Source organism: Oncorhynchus mykiss, chromosome 26 (genome assembly GCF_057628025.1).
Source record: "Oncorhynchus mykiss isolate SJ-2025 chromosome 26, ASM5762802v1, whole genome shotgun sequence".
Taxonomy (NCBI): Eukaryota; Metazoa; Chordata; class Actinopteri; order Salmoniformes; family Salmonidae; genus Oncorhynchus; species Oncorhynchus mykiss.
In genome coordinates, this window is record NC_143047.1 from 20,609,352 (window position 1) to 20,629,655 (window position 20,304).

A 20,304-nucleotide genomic window follows, 5' to 3' on the forward strand; every position below is an offset into this window, starting at 1 on the left:
GTCATGGTGTACAAAACATTAACAACACCTGCTCTTTCCATGACATAGACTGACCAGGTGAAAGGTATGACCCCTTATTGATGTAATTTATTGAAGGGGAGTAGACGGGTTAAATAATGATTTTTAAGCCTTGAGACAATTGAGACATGACTTGTGTGTGTGCCATTCAGAGGGTGAATGGGCAAGACAATATATTTAAGTGCCTTTGAATGGGGTATCGTAGTAGGTACCAGGTGCACCTGTTTGAGTGTGTGAAGAACTGCAACACTGCTGGGTTTTTCACGTTCAACAGTTTCCTATGTGTATCAAGAATGGTCCAACACCCAAATGACATCCAGCCAACTTGACAAAACTGTGGGAAGCATTGGAGTCAACATGGCCAGCATCCCTGTGGGACACTTTCAGCAAAAGCGGGTGCAACTCAATATTAGCAAGGTGTTTCTACTGTTTTGTATACTCAGTGTATATCTCTGATTTCCGTCAAACACTGGCTTCCTCCCATCATGGTGGTGTGTGTCTGCTCTGTATAAGCATCCAGGGTGGAACACGTTGTGACGGCTGTCCCTCTCAGGCCTGCTGTGTTATGATCAGGAGGACCTTATCTCTGCTTCAGTAGATGACTGATAGGAATACCAGATGAACAGCCCTGCCGCCCGCAGCAGCTCTGTCATATACCACATAGAGGGCCCTGCTTTTTGTTGCGGGAATGGACGCACTGTGCTTTTACCGATATTTCCAGTGTTATCCAATAGTGTTGATGGAGGTAGAAAATCTTAGGAAATGGTATTTAATTGACACAAGCTGTCTCCAATCAATATCTGAATGGGACTCGAACCCGGGTCCAGCGACTGTCAAGCCAACCCCTTCACCTGTTACTCCCAAGAGGTCCGAACCCCGAACCTCTTGATGAGCTCGCTAGGTGTTGGGTTATCGTTGCTTCACTACCCCCTTCCTTCGGGAGAGCGTGTCCCCAAGCTATACCAACTCCCTCATGAGTACATGCCACTCGGATGGCCTCATGGGCACCATCCCACTTCTGACACCAATGTAGTGAATTTGGAGGGTAGCCCCGACCGGGACTCAAACGCAGATCCACAAACCCAGATCCAGTGACTGTCAAGCCAACAGGTTTTCATTTTATAGTCGCTGGATTCGGGTTTGAATCTGTTGGGGCTACTACCCCCCGAATTACATACAGTGTATTTCAATGGTTGGTTTCATTTAATCAACCCTTTAACTGCACCCAATTTACCAATTTTTAGCTACAACTTCCAAGTATGTTGGAGAGGATCAGCTTGAGCAAAATAAGGTGTAGAATCACTGATCTACAAATAGAATTCCCTGCCAAATGATAGTAAATAATAATATCACACGCACAACCAGACATTGATTGATTGGAGACGGTGTCAATTAAATTACATTTCCTAGGATTTTCTACCTGCAGCAACACTAGTGGATAAAGCTTGAAATACCAGTAAAAGCACAGTGCCTCCACAGTGCCTCCACAGTGCCTCCACAGTGCTTCCATTTCCATTATGTATAGTGTCACTGTATTTAGGATCCCCAGGATATTGAGTGTTTCCACCAATGGCACAGATTCTGGTCACGGGTTGTCATGGGTCCACTTTTAATAAAGAAACCATTTATTTTATTTCTGTAATGTTTATTTATATAATAGTTATGTGGTCTTAGTTATGTAGGCGAAACTGAATGAAGTATTCATTGAAGAAGAGGAGCTGTTGTGTGCTTTATTCCGTCATCTCCTTTCTCTCCCAAGTCTGGACCCCGACAGCGATCCCCTCTGTATGCTACTGCTCATTGACTTCCTCTCCCTGCGCTCACGAGAGTACAACTTCCTCCTCCGGCTATACCAGGATTGGGAGGTGAGACGAGTGTGTGCGCCAGATTTTCCCTGTGTGTGTGACCTCATGCCAGTGTGTGTGTGATTTCTGTGTGTGTGTGTGTGTGTGTGTGTGTATTGTCTGATTCCTGTGTGTGTGTTTCCCAGGTGCACAGGAACCTGTCCCAGTTGCCAAACTTTGCCTTCTCTGTGGCTCTGAGCCATTTCCACCTGAGTCAGGAGGATCAGACTGAGTCAGAGGAGAGGGAACGGCTCAAACACAAGGCTGACCTGCTGCTGCAGGACGCTCTCATCATGTTCCCTGGAGGTTAAAGTCACACACACACAGGCCTGAGAGAGACAGCCATCAGAATGTGTTCCACCATGGATGCTTATATAGAACACACACACATACACAGGCTTGAGAGGGACAGCCATCAGAATGTGTTCCACCATGGATGCTTATATAGAACACACACACAGGCCTGAGAGGGACAGCCATCAGAATGTGTTCCACCATGGATGCTTATATAGAACACACACACACAGACAGACAGAAAAGAGACCTATGCCTGATATCTGTTTGTTTGTGTTCCCCAGTGTTGATGCCTCTGTTGGACCTGTGCACAGTGCAGCCAGACGCTGCTGTATCGTCACATGACTTCTTTGGACCCAGAAGCCAGTTGGGGTAAAACATCTACTTCAACCGAGGCATCATGTCTTCCTGTCTGTCATGTCTTCCCTTTATGCACATCTTCTGTGTCAGTCAGCCTAATGGAATTGAATCATCATTTATTGGCATGAAATTGTATTAGAGTGACAAATGTAATTGTTCCTTCCTCCCATCTCTTTCCCTCTTTCTAGGCAGTCTCCTGCCCTGGCTGAACTGGTGTCTCTGTACGTGGGGCGGACGCACACCCTGTGGAGGGAGGGAGGGGTCCTGCTGTGGCTGGAGGAGTGTGTGAGGGATGTGTTACGACGAGTCGACGCTAAAGACCCTCTGGTGGAGGACTGCCAAAACAAGTAAGAGCCCCTTGGACTCTAGACCACTGGCATTATTACCTTTCCAACCGGGCAAACTGTTCCTCATTAACCCATTCGCCTCTATCCTCAAATTCGAGTATTTCTGTTCAATAAGTAATATTCATTGATTCAGTGGAGCAATGTTCAGTGTGGATTCCAAGCTAGTTCACCTCCAACATTCCGTGCCTAGTGAAGGTCTACTTACCCTTTGCACAGTTTACAAATTTTGCAGCCTTGAAATGAAATACAAAAATAGATTACATAGTTTTTCTACCATTGTTCACAACCTACTCTACACTTCCAACGTGAAAGAAAAATTATAGAACATTTTCCAAATTAATAAAATAAAAATAAGATGTCTGGATTGCATATGTCTTCACACCCCAGGGTTAATACTTGGTGGAAGCACATTTGGCAGCCATTACAGCTGAAAAAAACATTTGGAATAGGAATCTACCAACTTTGCACAGATGTTAGAGCAACATACAGTGGGGCAAAAAAGTATTTAGTCAGCCACCAATTGTGCAAGTTCTCCCACATAAAAAGATGAGAGAGGCCTGTAATTTTCATCATAGGTACACTTCAAAAAGAGAGAGAAAAATTCCAGAAAATCACATTGTAGGATTTTTAATTTATTTATTTGCAAATTATGGTGGAAAATAAGTATTTGGTCAATAACAAAAGTGTATCTCAATACTTTGTTATATACCCTTTGTTGGCAATGACAGAGGTCAAATGTCATTGTATGTATGTCTGTATGTCTGTTAACCCCATGTTAATCAGAGTCATCTGACTGGCCGCCTGGCTCATTGCGAACTAATTTGCCCAAATTTTACGTAATTATGACATAACATTGAAGGGTGTGCAATGTAACAGGAATATTTAGACTGATGGATGCCACCCGTTAGATAAAATACGGAACGGTTCCGTATTTCACTGAAAGAATAAACGTCTTGTTTTCGAGATTATAGTTTCCAGATTCGACCATATTAATGACCTACGGCTCGTATTTCTGTGTGTTATAATGTTATAATTTAATCTATGATTTGATAGAGCAGTCTGACTGAGCGATGGTAGGCACCAACAGGTTCATAAGCATTCATTCAAACAGCACTTTCGTGTGTTTTGCCAGCAGCTGTTTATGACTTCAAGCCTACCAACTCCCGAGATGAGGCTAGTGTAACAATGTGATGTGAAATGTCTAGCTAGTTAGCGAATTGCGCGCTAATAGCGTTTCAAACGTCACTCACTCTGAGACTTGGAGTGGTTGTTTCCCTTGCTCTGCATGGGTAACGTTGCTTCGAGGGTGGCTGTTGTCGTTGTGTTCCTGGTTCGAGCCCAGGTAGGAGCGAGGAGAGGGACGGAAGCTATACTGTTACACTGGCAATACTAAAGTGCCTATAAGAATATCCAATAGTCAAAGGTATATGAAATACAAATGGTATAGAGAGAAATAGTCCTATAATTCCTATAATAACTACAACCTAAAACTTCTTACCTGGAAATGTTGAAGACTCATGTTGAAAGGAACCACCAGCTTTCATATGTTCTGAGCAAGGAACTTAAACGTTAGCTTTCTTACATGGCACATATTGCACTTTTACTTTCTTCTCCAACACTTTGTTTTTGCATTATTTAAACCAAATTGAACATGTTTCATTATTTATTTGAGGCTAAATTGATTTTATTGATGTATTATATTAAGTTCAAATAAATCAGTATTCTTGTAATTGTCATTATTACAAATACATTTCAAAAATCGGCCGATTATTCGATATCGGCATTTTTTGTCCTCCAATAATCGGTATCGGTGTTGAAAAATCATAATCGGTCGACCTCTAATAGAGAGTTTTTACATAGAGAGAGTTTATGTAGAGAGTTTTTTTTAATTTTTTTTAATTTTACCCCTTTTTCTCCCCAATTTCGTGATATCCAATTGTCTCATCGCTACAACTCCCGTACGGGCTCGGGAGAGACGAAGGTTGAAAGTCATGCGTCCTCCGATACACAACCAACCAAGCCGCTGCTTCTTTAACACAGCGCACATCCAACCCGGAAGCCAGCCGCACCAATGCGCCGGAGGAAACACCGTGCACCTGGCCACCTTGGCTAGCGTACACTGCGCCCAGCCCGCCACAGGAGTCGCGGGTGCGCGATGAGACAAGGACACCCCTACCGACCAAGCCCTCCCTAACCCGGGCGACGCTAGGCCAATTGTGCGTCGCCCCACGGACCTCCCGGTCGCGGCCGGTTACGACAGAGCCTGGGCGCGAACCCAGGACTCTGATGGCACAGCTGGCGCTGCAGTACAGCGCCCTTAACCACTGCGCCACCCGGGAGGCCCTTACGTAGAGAGTTTACGTAGAGAGTTTACGTAGAGAGTTTACGTAGAGAGTTTACGTAGAGAGGTTACGTAGAGAGGTTACGTAGAGAGGTTACGTAGAGAGGTTACGTAGAGAGGTTACGTAGAGAGGTTACATAGAGACGTTACATAGAGAGTTTACATAGAGACAGGTCATAACGTGCTCTTTGCACTCCAGGGGTCCTAATGTTTATGGGTTGTTTTCTCACTGTCAGAAGTCCTGATCCCTATACTACAAATGTAGTTTGAGGAGTTGGCGAGGTAACTTTGGTCTGAGTTCAACTTGGGATTACCGGGATCACAAATGTGGCTTACCTTTTAGCCAGGTACATTTCTATGGCAACAAATCCTTCAGATCTAACTTGCTCCAAGGCAGGCTAACTCAGGGCTAACTACATTTATCCTGAATGGAGTGTCTGAGCTGCAAGTTGAGGACCAATGAAATCAGATTCCCTCCCTCTCTCAAAGATTACTTCATCATTCACTTCATTTGAGACAGACAACTAATTAAAGATTGTATTCATCAAATGTGTTTTTGTGGGTGAAAGAAATAGTAATGGTTAAAATACCTATCACATTACACATAGTAATGACCGATGCATTGGAAACTTCACACACAGTAAAACTTTTGTATGACCCAATACAGTTGTTTTATTATAAGAGGAAAAAGATGCTCATGCATTGGTAACCACACCAAAGTAATTCAATAAAGACTGCACTTAGAAGTCTATTTCACACCATAGCCTGCTGAATTTGCCAGATAACTTTTCTTTCATTTTGATTTATGCACAAATGAAAATGTGGCACTGACTTGCCCATGGATTGATGTTTCAGTATTGTCTCAATGAAGAGTTGGGCGTTCGACTAGCAGATTACCCCTATTCCTTAGATTAAATAGCATGCTTTAATGGAGAATCTCCTTGGAAAGTGCTTTTTAGTCTAGGAAAAGGCTTAATCTAGGTCTGAGAAACCATCCATAAGTCTACGACAAATCTGCAGTTATTGTTTCATAAGTGTTGAGGCAACACTTTTAGATTAAATATAGCAATGTTACATTTCGATGTCAGGAAGAAATCAAAGGAACCTCCTGAAATGAGGCATATTGGCTTATGTCTCTTTTTATTTGAATATTATTATTAATATATATTTGTTGTACTTTTACCCCTTTTTCGTGATCCCGGCCGGCCAACCCCTCCCCTAACCCGGACGAAGCTGGGTCAATTGTGTACCGCCTCATGGGTCTCCCGGTCATGGCTGGCTGTGACACAGCCTGGATTCGAACCCGGGCCTGTAGTTACGCCTCAAGCCTTAGACTGCTGCACCGCTCGGGAGGCCCTGGCCTGTGTGTCTCTGACTTTGGTTTCCCCTCCTGTCTCCTCCATCCCCCTAGGAGGAAGCAGAGGTACCAGAGTGCCCCCCTGAACATCCATCGCCACGTCATCCTGTCTGAAATCAAAGAGGCCACCTCCACTCTACCGCTGGTGAGAGACTCAGGCAACAGCCACTCTACTATACCCTGGTCACCAGTTCTGTTTCTGATTTAGCCCATTAATCCATTGTCATGCTGTTTGTCATTTGTTCAATCAGAAACAGATTTGGCAACCAGGTTTACTCTATTATTAAGTCTGTGTCTCATATAGCACCCTATCCCCTTATATTGCATGACTTTTGACCAGCCATAACTCTGGTCAATAGTAGCACACAGTATATAGGGGAATAGAGTGACTTATCTAATCATAGTATAATTTCCTTACTGCTTTATCACATGATCATGAATGGTTGTATTCATTCATTATGTACAATGTATATCCTGTATGTTTATAACATGAAATGTCCCAAAGAGTAAATGTGGTTTGCAGGACAGTAGCGTACACATACACAACCGCTACAGTACAGAGCATGCCAAATTATGCTGAGAATGTAGTCCTCTAATTCAAAGAGATAAATAACAACTGGCATACGGCTTCCTTATTGGTTCCATGAAGAACCCAATCAAATATAATGATTGGACCTCCTCATCGAGAGGTCCTCATAACACAAACGAGATCAACTTGATGTTTTGGATGCATGACAATTACAACAGTAACAGAGTGTTAGTGAGGATAGGCCTTCAATATGTTTATTGTAATGGTGAATTGTGTGTGTTCTCTCCCAGGAGGTGACCACTCAGTCGGTGATGGGGTTCGATCCTCTCCCCCCACTGGACTCAGTGGTCTCATATACCCGGCCTGAGAGGTAACCCTCCAAACATGTCCTAACTTGTGTCATTATACATATCTTGTGCAAGGTAGGGTATGTACCAGTGCAGGTTTTTACATAGTACACAAAATATATACACTACCGTTCAACATTTTGAGGTCACTTAGAAATGTCCTTGTTTTTTAAATAAAAGCACATTTTTTGTAATTTAAATAACATCAAATTGATCAGAAATATAGTGTAGACTGGCAGCTTTATTAAATAGTACCCGTAAAACACCAGTCTCAACGTCAACAGTGAAGAGGCGACTCCGGGATGCTGGCCTTCTAGGCAGAGTTCCTCTGTGTTCTTTTGCCCATCTTAATCTCTTATTTTTATTGGCCAGTCTGAGATATGGCTTTTTCTTTGCAACTCTGCCTAGAAGGCCAGCGTCCCGGAGTCGCCTCTTCACTGTTGACGTTGAGACTGGTGTTTTGCGGGTACTATTTAATGAAGCTGCCAGTTGAGGACTTGTGAGGCGTCTGTTTCTCAAACTAGACACTCTAATGTACTTGTCCTCTTGCTCAGTTGTGCACCGGGGCCTCCCACTCCTCTTTCTATTCTGGTTAAAACCAGTTTGCGCTGTTCTGTGAAGGGAGTAGTACACAGCGTTGCACGAGATCTTCAGTTTCTTGGCAGTTTCTCGCATGGAATAGCCTTCATTTCTCAGAACAAGAATAGACTGACGAGTTTCAGAAGAAAGTTCTTTGTTTTCTGGCCATTTTGAGCCTGTAATCAAACCCACAAATGCTGATGCTCCAGATACTCAACTAGTCTAAAGAAGGCCAGTTGTATTGTTTCTTTAACCAGAACAACAGTTTTCAGCTGTGCTAACATAATTGCAAAAGGGTTTTCTAATGATCAATTAGCCTTTTAAAATGATATACTTGGATTAGCTAACACAACGTACCATTGGAACACAGGAGTGATGGTTTCCATTTACAACATTAACAATGTCTACACTGTATTTCTGATCAATTTGATGTTATTTTAATGGACAAAAACTTGCTTTTTTTCAAAAACAAGGACATTTCTAAGTGACCCCAAACTTTTGAACGGTAGTGTACATACATATATTATATATACAGTGCATTCGGAAAGTATTCAGAGCCCTTGACTTTTTCCACATTTTGTTACGTTGCTGTTCTAAAATTGATTAATATATTTTTTCCCTCGTAAATCTACACACAATACCTCATAATGACAAAGCAAAAACAGTTTTTGGACATTTTTGCAAAAGTATAAAAATAAAAAAAACTGAAATATGCTATTTACATAAGTATTCAGAACCTATACTCAGTACTTTGTTGAAGCACCTTTGGCAGTGATTACAGCCTCGAGTCTTCTTGGATATGACGATACAAGCTTGGCACACCTGTATTTGGGGAGTTTCTCCCATTCTTCTCTACAGATCCTCTCAAGGTCTGTCAGGTTGGACAGGGAGTGTCGCTGCACAGCTATTTTCAGGTCTCTCCAGAGATGTTCGATTGGGTTCAAGTCCAGACTCTGGCTGGGCCACTCAGGGACATTCAGAGACTTGTCCCGAAGCCACTCCTGTGTTGTCTTGGCTGTGTGCTTAGGGTCGTTGTCATGTTGGAAGGTGAACCTTCACCCTAGTCTGAGGTCCTGTTTGCTCTGGAGCTTCAAGGATCTCTCTGCACCTTGCTCCATTCATTTTTCCGGAGACTAGCCTTCCAGTCCCTGCCACTGAAAAACATCCCCACAGCATGATGCTACCACCACCATGCTTCACCGTAGGGATGGTGCCAGGTTTCCTCCAGACATGACGCTTGGCATTCAGGCCAATCTTGGTTTCATCAGACCAGAGAATCTTGTTTCTCATGGTCTGAGAGTCTTTAGATGCCTTTTGATGGAGAGCTGCAGAGATGGTTGTCCTTCCGGAAGGTTCTCCCATCTCCAAAGAGGAACTCGGGAGCTCTGTCAGAGTTCATTGTCACCTCCCTGACCAAGGCCCTTCTCCCCCAATTGCTCAGTTTGGCCGGGCGGTCAGCTCTAGGAAGAGTCTTGGTGGCTCCAAACTTCTTCCATTTAAGAATGATGAGACCTGTGCCTCGACACAATCCTGTCTCTGAGCTCTACGGACAATTATTTTGACGTCATGGCTTGGTTTTTGCTCTGACATGCACTGTCAAATGTGGGACCTTATATAGACAGGTGTGTACCTTTTCAAATCATGTCTAATCAATTGAATTTACCACAGGTGGACTCCAATCAAGTTGTAGAAACATCTCAAGGATGATCAATGGAAACAGGATGCACCTGAGCTCAATTTGGAGTCTCATAGCAAAGGGTCTGAATACTTGTGTAAAGAAAGTTTACTTTCTTATTTTTTTTAATAATATATAATGTGCAAAAATGTCTAAACCTGTTTTTGCTTTGTCATTATGGAGTGTAGTGTGTCAATTGATGAGGAAAACAATGAATTTAATCCATTTGTGGAAAAAAGTCAAGGGGTCTGAATACTTTCCGAATGCACTGTAGCTAGTTATAGAATGAGACTCCTTCAGGGCCTCCTGGGTGGCGCAGTGGTCTAGGGCCGTGGGGCGACGCACAATTGGCCTAGCGTCGTCCGGGTTAGAGAGGGTTTGGCCGGTAGGGATATCCTTGTCTCATCGCCAGCAACTCCTGTGGCGGGCTGGGCGCAGTGCACGCTAACCAAGGTCGCCAGGTGCACGGTGTTTCCTCCGACACATTGGTGTGGCTGGCTTCCGGGTTGGATGCGCGCTTCGCCTCTCCCGAGCCGGTACGGGAGTTGTAGCGATGAGACAAGATAGTAATTACTAACAATTGGATACCACGAAATTGGGGAGAAAAGGGGGTAAACATTTTTTAAAAGAATATGGCTCCTTCAGATTGCTAGGTTCTTCTCTATAGGTCTACTTGGATCAGCAATCCTGTCAGTGCCTCTAGACTGAAAACCAAGAGTCAGGACCGTATCTGCTTGTGTTTTCCTAAGCAGAACCAATACAGCTTGGTTTGTTTGTCTACCTAAGGCTGTCTGGCCCACTGGCCACTGACTCCATTGATGATCTCTAATGAAGGTATATTAGAGTACAGTGTAAGGGGATGGGGGTGATCCATTTGTAATGTTCAGGAGTGTGGACATTGGAAAGGCACACGGTTATGTAGGCCGGGGGAGGTGAATGAACCCTCTCTCTGTCTTTGCCAATGGTGACAAACACCATTGATGTACATTTGGCATAAAGAATAGCCTTGATTTCACCAGCTTGCATCTCTCCTCTTAATGGTCTATCCCTGACACACCCTTCCTTCTCTGCCTCCCTTCTTTCTCTCCCTCCCACCTATCCCTCTCTTCAATCTCTCTCTTCTCCCCTCTCGCTGTCATCAGTTTCTCTGAAATAGCATGTGGTTACAGGAGTGTTGTGGGTTCCTGACTGAGGCCTCTTTCCTCCCATCTTGTAATAGCTGTTAACCTGCAGAGTCAGTGGTGGATGGTAGGGAGGCATCAAACCATCAGAGAGGCGAATACGGTGACAACGAATAACATGACAAATTTACTCCTAGTCAAGGGAAAGTGTAGCATTTGTTTTAAGTGGGGAAGACCTCATTTTCTGAGGGCTGTTGTGTGGAGCACACTGTACATACTGTACCCTGTCCTGATGATCTCTGGTGAGAATTACTTAGAATGACAGCCCACCCATGTCTGAGGACAGCCCACCCATGTCTGAGGACAGCCCACCCATGTCTGAGGACAGACCTACTATTTCTGCCTGATGGTTGCTTGTTCCTCACAAGCTTTACCAACATGGCCACGGAGAAGTGTTTTGATTGATAAAGAACTGGGGGTGTGTAAGTGGTTGAAGTAATGATTTTTATTAATGGGTGGGGGGTTACTGGTTACAATTTAGCACTGGATCTGTAACCGCAACATAAAAGAGCATTCTTTGGGTTCAGAAAAACTATTGGACCTACTTATAATGATCTACAGTGAGGTCCAAAAGTACTTAGACAGTGACACTTTGTTGGAATGGTTAATAACGCATTATCATGTATTTCTATTGGGCACACATAATCTGAAACACAACCAAAACTAACTGCAAATGCATCCAACAAGTTTGGAGTATTACAAGCTTGTTGTAGTCGGGACCAAATATATGGGAACAATTACTAAACTTTTGACTACTTTAATACACATATAGGTACATTTGCCCAATACTTTTGGTTCTCTAAAATGCGTTGACTATGTACACAGTCCAAAGTGCACATTCCAGTACAGAGTGAAAACAACACAACACGGACCTCACTGTATATGATGGTTGATAAAATGTATGGTCATGGGAGAATCCTTATCAGCAGAAGAGTGTCAGAAACGTATTGTATGCTTGTGTTATCTTGTTAGCTTTCTCACTTGTCTCTGTGTTTGCAGGCAGAGTGTGGGAGCCTCCAATGAGAGCACCCTGTCACTGTTCTTCCGCTCTCTGCTGCCAAACTTCAACCTGCAGGTAAGTGAGTGAGCTAGGCCAAGGGGGAGCTACAGTAGACTAGGGGTATGCAACCATGGTCCTCGGGAGCTGCAGTGTCAGGCAGATGGCTTGGGTTCTTTCATTCAAGTCCGTGTCTGATTATTTAGATCTGGAAAACTCTGATTCCAATCAGTGACATTAATGGATATGGATTTGACAAAGAAGTAGCAGAGGAAGAGGACATCAGCAGACACTGTGGTCCCTGAGGACAGAGCTGCATGCCCCCAAGCGTGGCAAATCTAAGAAAAGGTCCTCTGCATCATAGAACATCATGACTGCTTGTCCTTTGACCCCAATTTCCCATCTCCTGTTAATGACCTCATAAACCAACGTGTGTGTGTGTGTCTGACTGTATTGTGTGTTATTTAACATAGGGCAGGGACCTTGAATAAGATGGCATGTGAAACACAGCCTCATAACGATAATATAGTTAGCATCTCCACTGTGCCTTTGCCAATGGGAGACCAATAGGGAACATCAGCTGTTGAGGCATATGACCTCCCCACACACGGAAGAGTGTAAAAACAAATATATAAAGATCACAGGATATTTCAGTTGGCACGTTGCTGCAGCAGACAATGAAAACATTCATAAAGTGTACCGAGAGTCAAAGAACCTGGTCTGTCGCCTCCTCAGGGCTCCCAGATTCCTCACATACACTAGCCCACGCTGTTGCTAGGCCACGGTCAGCGGGATGAGACGTCATCATAATAATCTCAAAACATTTGTGGGAGTGCTGAGCTAATGGAGACATCCTGGACTACTGTTGGTCTGAGCTAATGGAGACATCCTGGGCTACTGTTGGGCTGAGCTAATGAAGACATCCTGGGCTACTGTTGGGCTGAGCTAATGGAGACATCCTGGGCTACTGTTGGGCTGAGCTAATGTAGACATCCTGGGCTACTGTTGGGCTGAGCTAATGTAGACATCATGGGCTACTGTTGGGCTGAGCTAATGGAGACATCCTGGGCTACTGTTGGGCTGAGCTAATGTAGACATCCTGGGCTACTGTTGGGCTGAGCTAATGGAGACATCCTGGGCTACTGTTGGGCTGAGCTAATGGAGACATCCTGGGCTACTGTTGGGCTGAGCTAATGGAGACATCCTGGGCTACTGTTGGGCTGAGCTAATGGAGACATCCTGGGCTACTGTTGGCACAAAGGGTTCTGACAGGATGGAAGGGAACATTGATTAGCTGGAGTTTAGGTAGATATTCCCTAACCCTCTGGAGGTTTCTGAATGGATTAAACATACGACTCATTTCATGCCTATTTGCTCCGTGGCCAAGCCTTAGAAAGTGCTTCTGAGTAGCTTCCTACTCCACTAGATCTACTGCAGCTTATCCACATTAAGTCTACAGTAGTGTAACTTTGCCACAGAAAAAACGGGTTCCTATGTTGGAACTAACCAATATGGCCCATGAAGAACATGCTCTTGAAATAGTGTTCTGGTGCGTTTTGGACATGTCCGAACAATGTTGACCCATTGACGATGTTATGTAGTGTCTGACTCTGACCTCTATCTGATGTCCGATAACACAATCTGATCACAATCTACAACCAACACTTTGTGACAGTTGGCATCGGAGGCCTAACAAAGTGTAGCTTTATCATTTGATACAGCACAGATCGTGGAGAAAGATTGACGAGGCAAACTTGGCTTTTGGTACAATAACTCTTGATTGACTCCATGTTTTGCATGGGCTAACTTGATTTTAAACAGTTTACTGCTATGGATTGGCTAACATAGCCTCTCTTTGATGCACTGTTTTTAATGGTGTGTTACTTGAGTCCTGTTGAAGCAGAACAGACAGCTGTTGCATTTCAAGAGAGTCTTGATTCCTCTGACTCAGTGTTGTCCATGGCAACCAACGAGGAGGGAATGTACTGTCCGCCCCATTGCCCCCTGCTTCTCAGGCAGAGTGGAGAAGAGGTAAAGAGTGGGCAGTGTCACACAGGGTGAAATACACAAGAGACAGATGGTGACAAACACCCCTGGAGAGGAGAGGATAAGCACTCAGCAGCCTGGCACCAGCAGCCAGAGGATAGCCTATATTTACACATCACATTGTCTCTCGTCATGTTGACCTACTTCAGAACATTCCTGCGTCTATAAAAAAAGATCCACATGATCAAAACATCAATGGACAGTATACATGCGTGGGAGTGATTTTTATATTTGATGAGGTGTCCCACACTGACTGGCAGTGTGTTGCCATGTAACCTTGTGCAGTGAGATGCAACGTGGTGTGAAGGAAGCAAAGCATCGTCTCCTATTATAGTTACTCTCCAATGTCCATGCCAGTTCGGAGTGTAGCTAGCCACGCTAGTGATCAGAGGACATGCGGCTAATCGTAAAGATAATCACTAATGTGGACCACCAACCTGGGCGCTCCAGTGTCCTCAGGTCCTCCTGTGCCACAACTGACCATGCAAGTTCCAGAAACACCCACTGACCAAAAGCGTTTTAACCAAGAGGGACCACCTTTTTTTATGCAGCTACTTTTAAACCATCTTCAGACTTATCTGATTAGGAAGAGGAAGAGATGCAATTACGATAAGAATGAGACAGTTTAGGAGGAAGAGTTGCTGTCTGCTTTCAGTTGTTTTATTGCACTGTTAGAATAGCTACAGTGTTATCCAACAGGTCTGAAATCACAATTTAGGTGTGTTGGAAATTAAATTAATCTAATAAATGTATGTTCTATGTGAAAATCCCCAAAAACTTAGACACAAAACACTGACATACTTGTATGTCACCTAGGGTCGTACAAAGCTCATGTTTGTCTCTTAAAATGTATTTGTTTACGCGTGATACCTTATTGCAACGTTTGAAACATTTTGAACCTGAGTGAGACAGGAGAGAATAATGTGGTGTTCTTAGGAGATGGTATTGTGCTTTTCCTGGTGAATTTAAGCAACACATACACATACAGTGTATTCGGGAAGTATTCAGGCTCCTTGACTTTTTAAATTGTAAATGTTGTTACATTACAGCCTTATTCTAAAATGGATTAAATACATTTTCTACACACATAATAACAAAACATTTTTGTTGTCCTTTTTAAAAAAAAAAGTATTCTGACCCTTTGCTATGAAATTGAGCTCAGGTGCATCCTGTTTCCATTGATCATCCTTTTTTTATTTTTATTTTTTATTTTTTTAATAACCCCTTTTTCTCCCCAATTTTGTGGTATCCAATTGGTAGTTACAGTCTTGTCTCATAGCTGCAACTCCCGTACGGACTCGGGAGAAGCGAAGGTCGAGAGCCGTGCATCCTCCAAAACACAACCCACCAAGCTTCTTGACACAATGCCCTCTTAACCCGGAAGCCAGCCAGCCACGCCAATGTGTCGGAGGAAACACAGTACACCTGGTGACCGTGTCAGCATGCACTGCGCCCGGCCCTCCACAGGGGTCGCTAGTGCGTGCTGGGCCAATTGTGCGCCGCCCCATGGGTCTCCCGGTCGCGGCCGGCTGCGACAGAGCCTAGACTCGAACCCAGACTCTCTAGTGGCACAGCTGGCACTGTGATGCAGTGGCTTAGACCACTGCGCCACTCGGGAGGCCCCTCCATTGATCATCCTTGAGATGTTTCAACAACTTGGAGTCCACCTGTGGTAAATTCAATTGATTGAACATGATTTGGAAAGGCACAAACCGGTCTATATAAGGTCCCACAGTTGACAGTGCATGTCAGTGCAAAAACCAAGCCATGAGGTCAAAGGAATTGTTTGTAGAGCTCCGAGACAGGATTGTGTCGAGGCCACAGATCTGGGGAAGGGTAGCAACATTTTTTTGCAGCATTGAAGGTCCCCAAGAACACAGGGGCCTCCGTCATTCTTAAATGGAAGAAGTTTGGAAACACCTAGACTCTAGAGCTGGCTGCCTGGCCAAACCGAGCAATTGGGAGAGAAGGGCCTTGGTCAGGGAGGTGACCAAGAACCACCAATCAGGCCTTTGTGGTAGAGTGCCCAGACGGAAGCCAATCCACAGTAAAAGGCACATGACAGCCCGCTTGGGGTTTGCCAAAAGGCAACTAAAGACTCTCAGACAATGAGAAACTAGATTCTCTGGTCTGATGAAATCAAGACTGAACTCTTTGGCTTGAATGCCAAGCGTCACGTCTGGAGGAAACCTGGCAGCATCATGCTGTGGAGGTGTCTTTCAGTGGGAGGGAGTGGGAGACTAGTCAGGATCGAGGGAAAGATGAACGGAGCAAAATAAAGAGGTCCTTTATGAAAACCTGCTCCAGGGTGCTCAGGACCTCAGACTGAGGCGAAGTTTCACCTTCCAACAGGACAACGACCCTAAGCACACAGCCAAGACAATGCAGAAGTGGCTTCGGGACAAGTCTCAATGTCGTTGAGTGGCTCAGCCAGAGCCCGACTTGAACCCGAGGTATACAGGTGTACCAAGCTTGTAGTGTCATTACCAAGAAGACTCGAGGCTGTACTCACTGCCAAAGGTGCTACACTAAAGTACTGAGTTAAGGGTCTGTAAATGTGATACTTAAAAAGATATATAACTTTTTTTTGCTTTGTCATTATGGGGTATTGTGGGTAGATTGATGAGGGGGGAAATGATTTATTCCATTTTAGAATAAGGCTGTAATGTAACAAAATGTGGAAAAGGGGAAGGGATCTGAAAACTTTCCGAATGCACTGTATACACACACACACACTTCCGTATTGTCATGTTCAGTGATGATTAGAATTACTGCTCACACTCTAGTCACTGTCTCTGCAGGGTGAGCCGATGCCGCAGGATGACCTGGAAGTAGCTCAGGCAGGTCGGGAGCTGAACCAGGAAGTAAATCGTCTGATGGTGGCCATGAGGGACATGCTGGCCAACATCCAGTTTCAGGAGCCACCTAGAGAGGACAACCCTGACAGAGACGAGGGGGAGTGGGACTGAGATGAGGAGGATACAGAGAGAGGTGGAGTGAGACTTGAGGGAGAGGTACATAGAGCTGTGAATGGATAGAAGAAAATATAAGGTTGATTAAGATGAATGGAGTTGGAGTACAGCAGGGTGGTAGGAGGATGAAGAGTGAGTGAGGGAATAGATTCAGTGAGGGTAGCAGTAACAGATGTACTGTAACCTTAAAGAAAGAAATGGTAGGTCATCTATATGACCCAAACATCAAACAAACTCTCCCTTTCTGATATAGGCACAGTAGTATCACCTCTTCCTCCTGTCATCGTCAAGACAGTCCAGCAGCCCTCTCTCCTTCCTCATGTTGTCCCATTCTCTTTCCTCAGGACAGTTGTTCTTACTGATCGAGAAGATCAGGAGGCTGCGTTCATCAAGAAAAAAACTCCCTCAGTTGTTTAAAAAGAAAAAAAATGAATATTGTGTTTCATCAGAAGGATAATGATGCCCTCCTGCTACAGTATATCTGAAGTGGAATTATTTATGATTGAATAAATCCCTATGGTGTTGTCTTAGCAACCAAACGTTGTACACACATTGACAGTCTTCTGCCATACGAGTTGATGAGAGTCAGGATAAAGGTTAATGAGCGTCTGATAAGTCAGAATTATACAGTAATTCACCTTGTGAGTGGAACAAATGGACTTAACCTCTTATTCCATTTTTAATATTGGCCATAACAACTTTGATTTTTAACATCAACTCCCAATTAACCCTGTTCATCATTGAATATAAAATGCTGTTGTCTTAGAAATCTGATTTTGAGGATAAAATTCAAACTGATCAGGATATTTTTCTGTTGTGATTCTCTATAAAGAGGTATTTTTAACCTTACCTGAAATCAATTCTAGGCTATTTATTAACTAGGGCCCGAAGTTGGTCCCAATGAGGTCATGTTGGCAGGAAAAACTACTGGCCCAAGTCATCTGTTAATGTCAGGAAAGGATTGCATGATATCCAACCCACTACTGTAAATACTCTGCTTAGAAATCATTTATTACACAAGCTAATGTAAAGACAATAAACTTGATGTTCATATGGTTCAATACTGACTTGAGTAAAAATACATATTTCATAATTAATCTCTTTCCAGGCCAATAGGGGGTTCATTCTGTGTCTTGGCCTCCCAAGCCGCCTGATCATGAGTGCTTGCTGCACGGTGAGTGGTAATCAGTCTAAAAATTACAAGGCTATCTGTGTCTACCATCCAAAAATAAATGTCCTTTCACTTATCTTGAAGTCTTTGATGCTGAGAAGATTAACTGGTAGGTGTTATCTGATATGTAGTCAGTCAGTTGTTGCTAATGCATCTGCCATTACTCAATCTGAGGACACTGCCTCTCAGGTTCCCGTTAAAATAGAGCAGTGTTTCCCAAACTTGGTCCTCGGCACCCCAAGGGATGCACATTGTGGTTTTGCCCTAACACTACACAGCTGATGCAAATTATCAAAGCTTGATGATTAGTTGATGATTTGAATCAGCTGTGTAGTGCTAGGGGGACAAACTATACGTTCACTCCTTGGGGTCCCGAGGACCAAGTTTGGGAAACCCTGCAATAGAGAGTCTTACGTACAGTTGAAGTAGGAAGTTTACATACACTTAAGTTGGAGTCATTCAAACTCATTTTTCAACCACTCCACAAATTTCTTGTTAACCAACTATAGTTTTGGCAAGTCGGTTAGGACATCTACTTTGTGCATGACACAAGTAATTTTTCCAACAATTGTTTACAGACAGATTATTTCACTTATAATTCACTGTATCACAATTCCAGTGGGTCAGAAGTTTACATACATGAAGTTGACAGCTTTTAAACAGCTTGGAAAATTCCAGAAAAATGATGTCATGGCTTTAGATGCTTCTGATAGGCTAATTGACATAATTTGAGTCAATTGGAGGTGTACCTGTGGATGTATTTCATGGCCTACCTTCAAACGCAGTGCCTCTTTGTTTGACATCATGGGAAAATCAAAAGAAATCTGAGGTCTACAATTATTTTCTGAGGTCTTGGCTGATTTCTTTTGAATTTCCCATGATGTCAAGCAAAGAGGCACTGAGTTTGAAGGTAGGCCATGAAATACATCAACAGGTACACCTCCAATTGACTCAAATGATGTCAATTAGCCTATGCACAAAGTAGATGTCCTAACCGACTCGCCAAAACTATAGTTTGTTGACAAGAAATTTGTGGAGTGGTTAAAAAACGAGTTTTAATGACTCCAACCTAAGTGTATGTAAACTGCTGACTTCAACTGTATGCTCTATTGGTGCTTGTTCCAATATCAGTTTACTAGGGAAATGACTCTACCCCTAGTTACCCTGGAATGACCAGGATATTTATTAGGCATATTTTGCCACCCTGCATTCATGAGCACTATTTCTCTCTGTCTGGTCTCGTGGGTGTCAAAAGTTGTTTTGACAGCATTGCTTTGGTCTTGTTGGTGACCTTAACTAACCTGTTTCTAATGGAATATCTGTCCATCGAAGCTTTATGATATTCACTATTAACTTCATTAGTTAAAATGTGGTGTGTTGTATTCAATCATTTATCATGAATTTAAGATGCCACGTGTCCTCCTTTAGCTGGCTACACTCCTCATTTGGGGGGAATATTCTAGATTATTTTCAACCAAACGTTCTCTCTCCCAGTGGTGGAAAAAGTACAAAATGTCATACTTGAGTCAAAGTTAAGATGCCTTAATATAAATGACTCAAGTGAAAGTCAGAGTAAAACACTACTTGAGTAAAAGTCTAAAAGTATTTTGTTTTAAATAAACTAAAGTATCAAAAGTAAATGGAATTGCTAAAATGTACTTAAGTATGAAAAGTGAAAGTATTAATTCAAGCTCCTTATATTAACAAAACCAGACGGCACAATTGGCAAAAAAATGGAACATGGTCCAATTCACACACTTATCAAGAGAACATCCCGGGTTATCCCTACTGCCTCTGATCTGGCGGACTCACTAAACACAAATGTTTCGTTTGTAAATTATGTCTGAGTGTTGGAGTGTGCCCCTGGCTATCCGTCAATAAAAATAAAATGGTGCCGTCTGGTTTGCTTAATATAAGCAATGTGAAATAATTTATACTTTTACTTTTGATACTTAAGTATATTTAAAACCAAATACTTTTACTAAAGTAGGATTTTATTGGGTGATGTTCACTTTTACTTGAGTCATTTTCTATTAAGGTATCTTTACTTTTACTCAAGTATGACAAATTGGGTACTTTTTCCACCACTGTTGCATATTACTTTTGATGTTTTATGTCCTCCATCTTTTGGTTGTGTGTCGTTGATTCTTCCAAGTAATTTGATAAGTGATATGTTGCCCAGGGGTTTAAAATAGTCCAAGTTATTGTTCTTGAAAGACCATCTGGCAAAAAGAAGAGACCATCCC

At 43.2% G+C, this 20,304-nt stretch overlaps 1 protein-coding gene across 2 annotated transcripts in view; it reads left to right on the plus strand.

Moving 5' to 3' along the window:
- The window catches only part of tcf25 (TCF25 ribosome quality control complex subunit), a 36,594-nt gene extending 18,646 nt beyond the window's left edge, over positions 1 to 17,948 (plus strand). The window contains exons 11-19 of one of the 2 annotated variants that reach the window (XM_021586324.3): positions 1,778 to 1,883; positions 2,009 to 2,168; positions 2,441 to 2,528; positions 2,705 to 2,863; positions 6,616 to 6,706; positions 7,381 to 7,460; positions 11,872 to 11,947; positions 16,717 to 16,929; positions 17,232 to 17,948. In XM_021586324.3, coding sequence (XP_021441999.3) covers positions 1,778 to 1,883; positions 2,009 to 2,168; positions 2,441 to 2,528; positions 2,705 to 2,863; positions 6,616 to 6,706; positions 7,381 to 7,460; positions 11,872 to 11,947; positions 16,717 to 16,884 — 928 coding nt within the window. In that variant the 3' untranslated portion in view covers positions 16,885 to 16,929; positions 17,232 to 17,948. Of the gene's footprint in view, positions 1 to 1,777; positions 1,884 to 2,008; positions 2,169 to 2,440; positions 2,529 to 2,704; positions 2,864 to 6,615; positions 6,707 to 7,380; positions 7,461 to 11,871; positions 11,948 to 16,716 lie in introns of both variants that reach the window. The other variant, XM_021586323.3, reaches the window with a different exon arrangement.
- Positions 17,949 to 20,304: the final 2,356 nt, after the last annotated feature.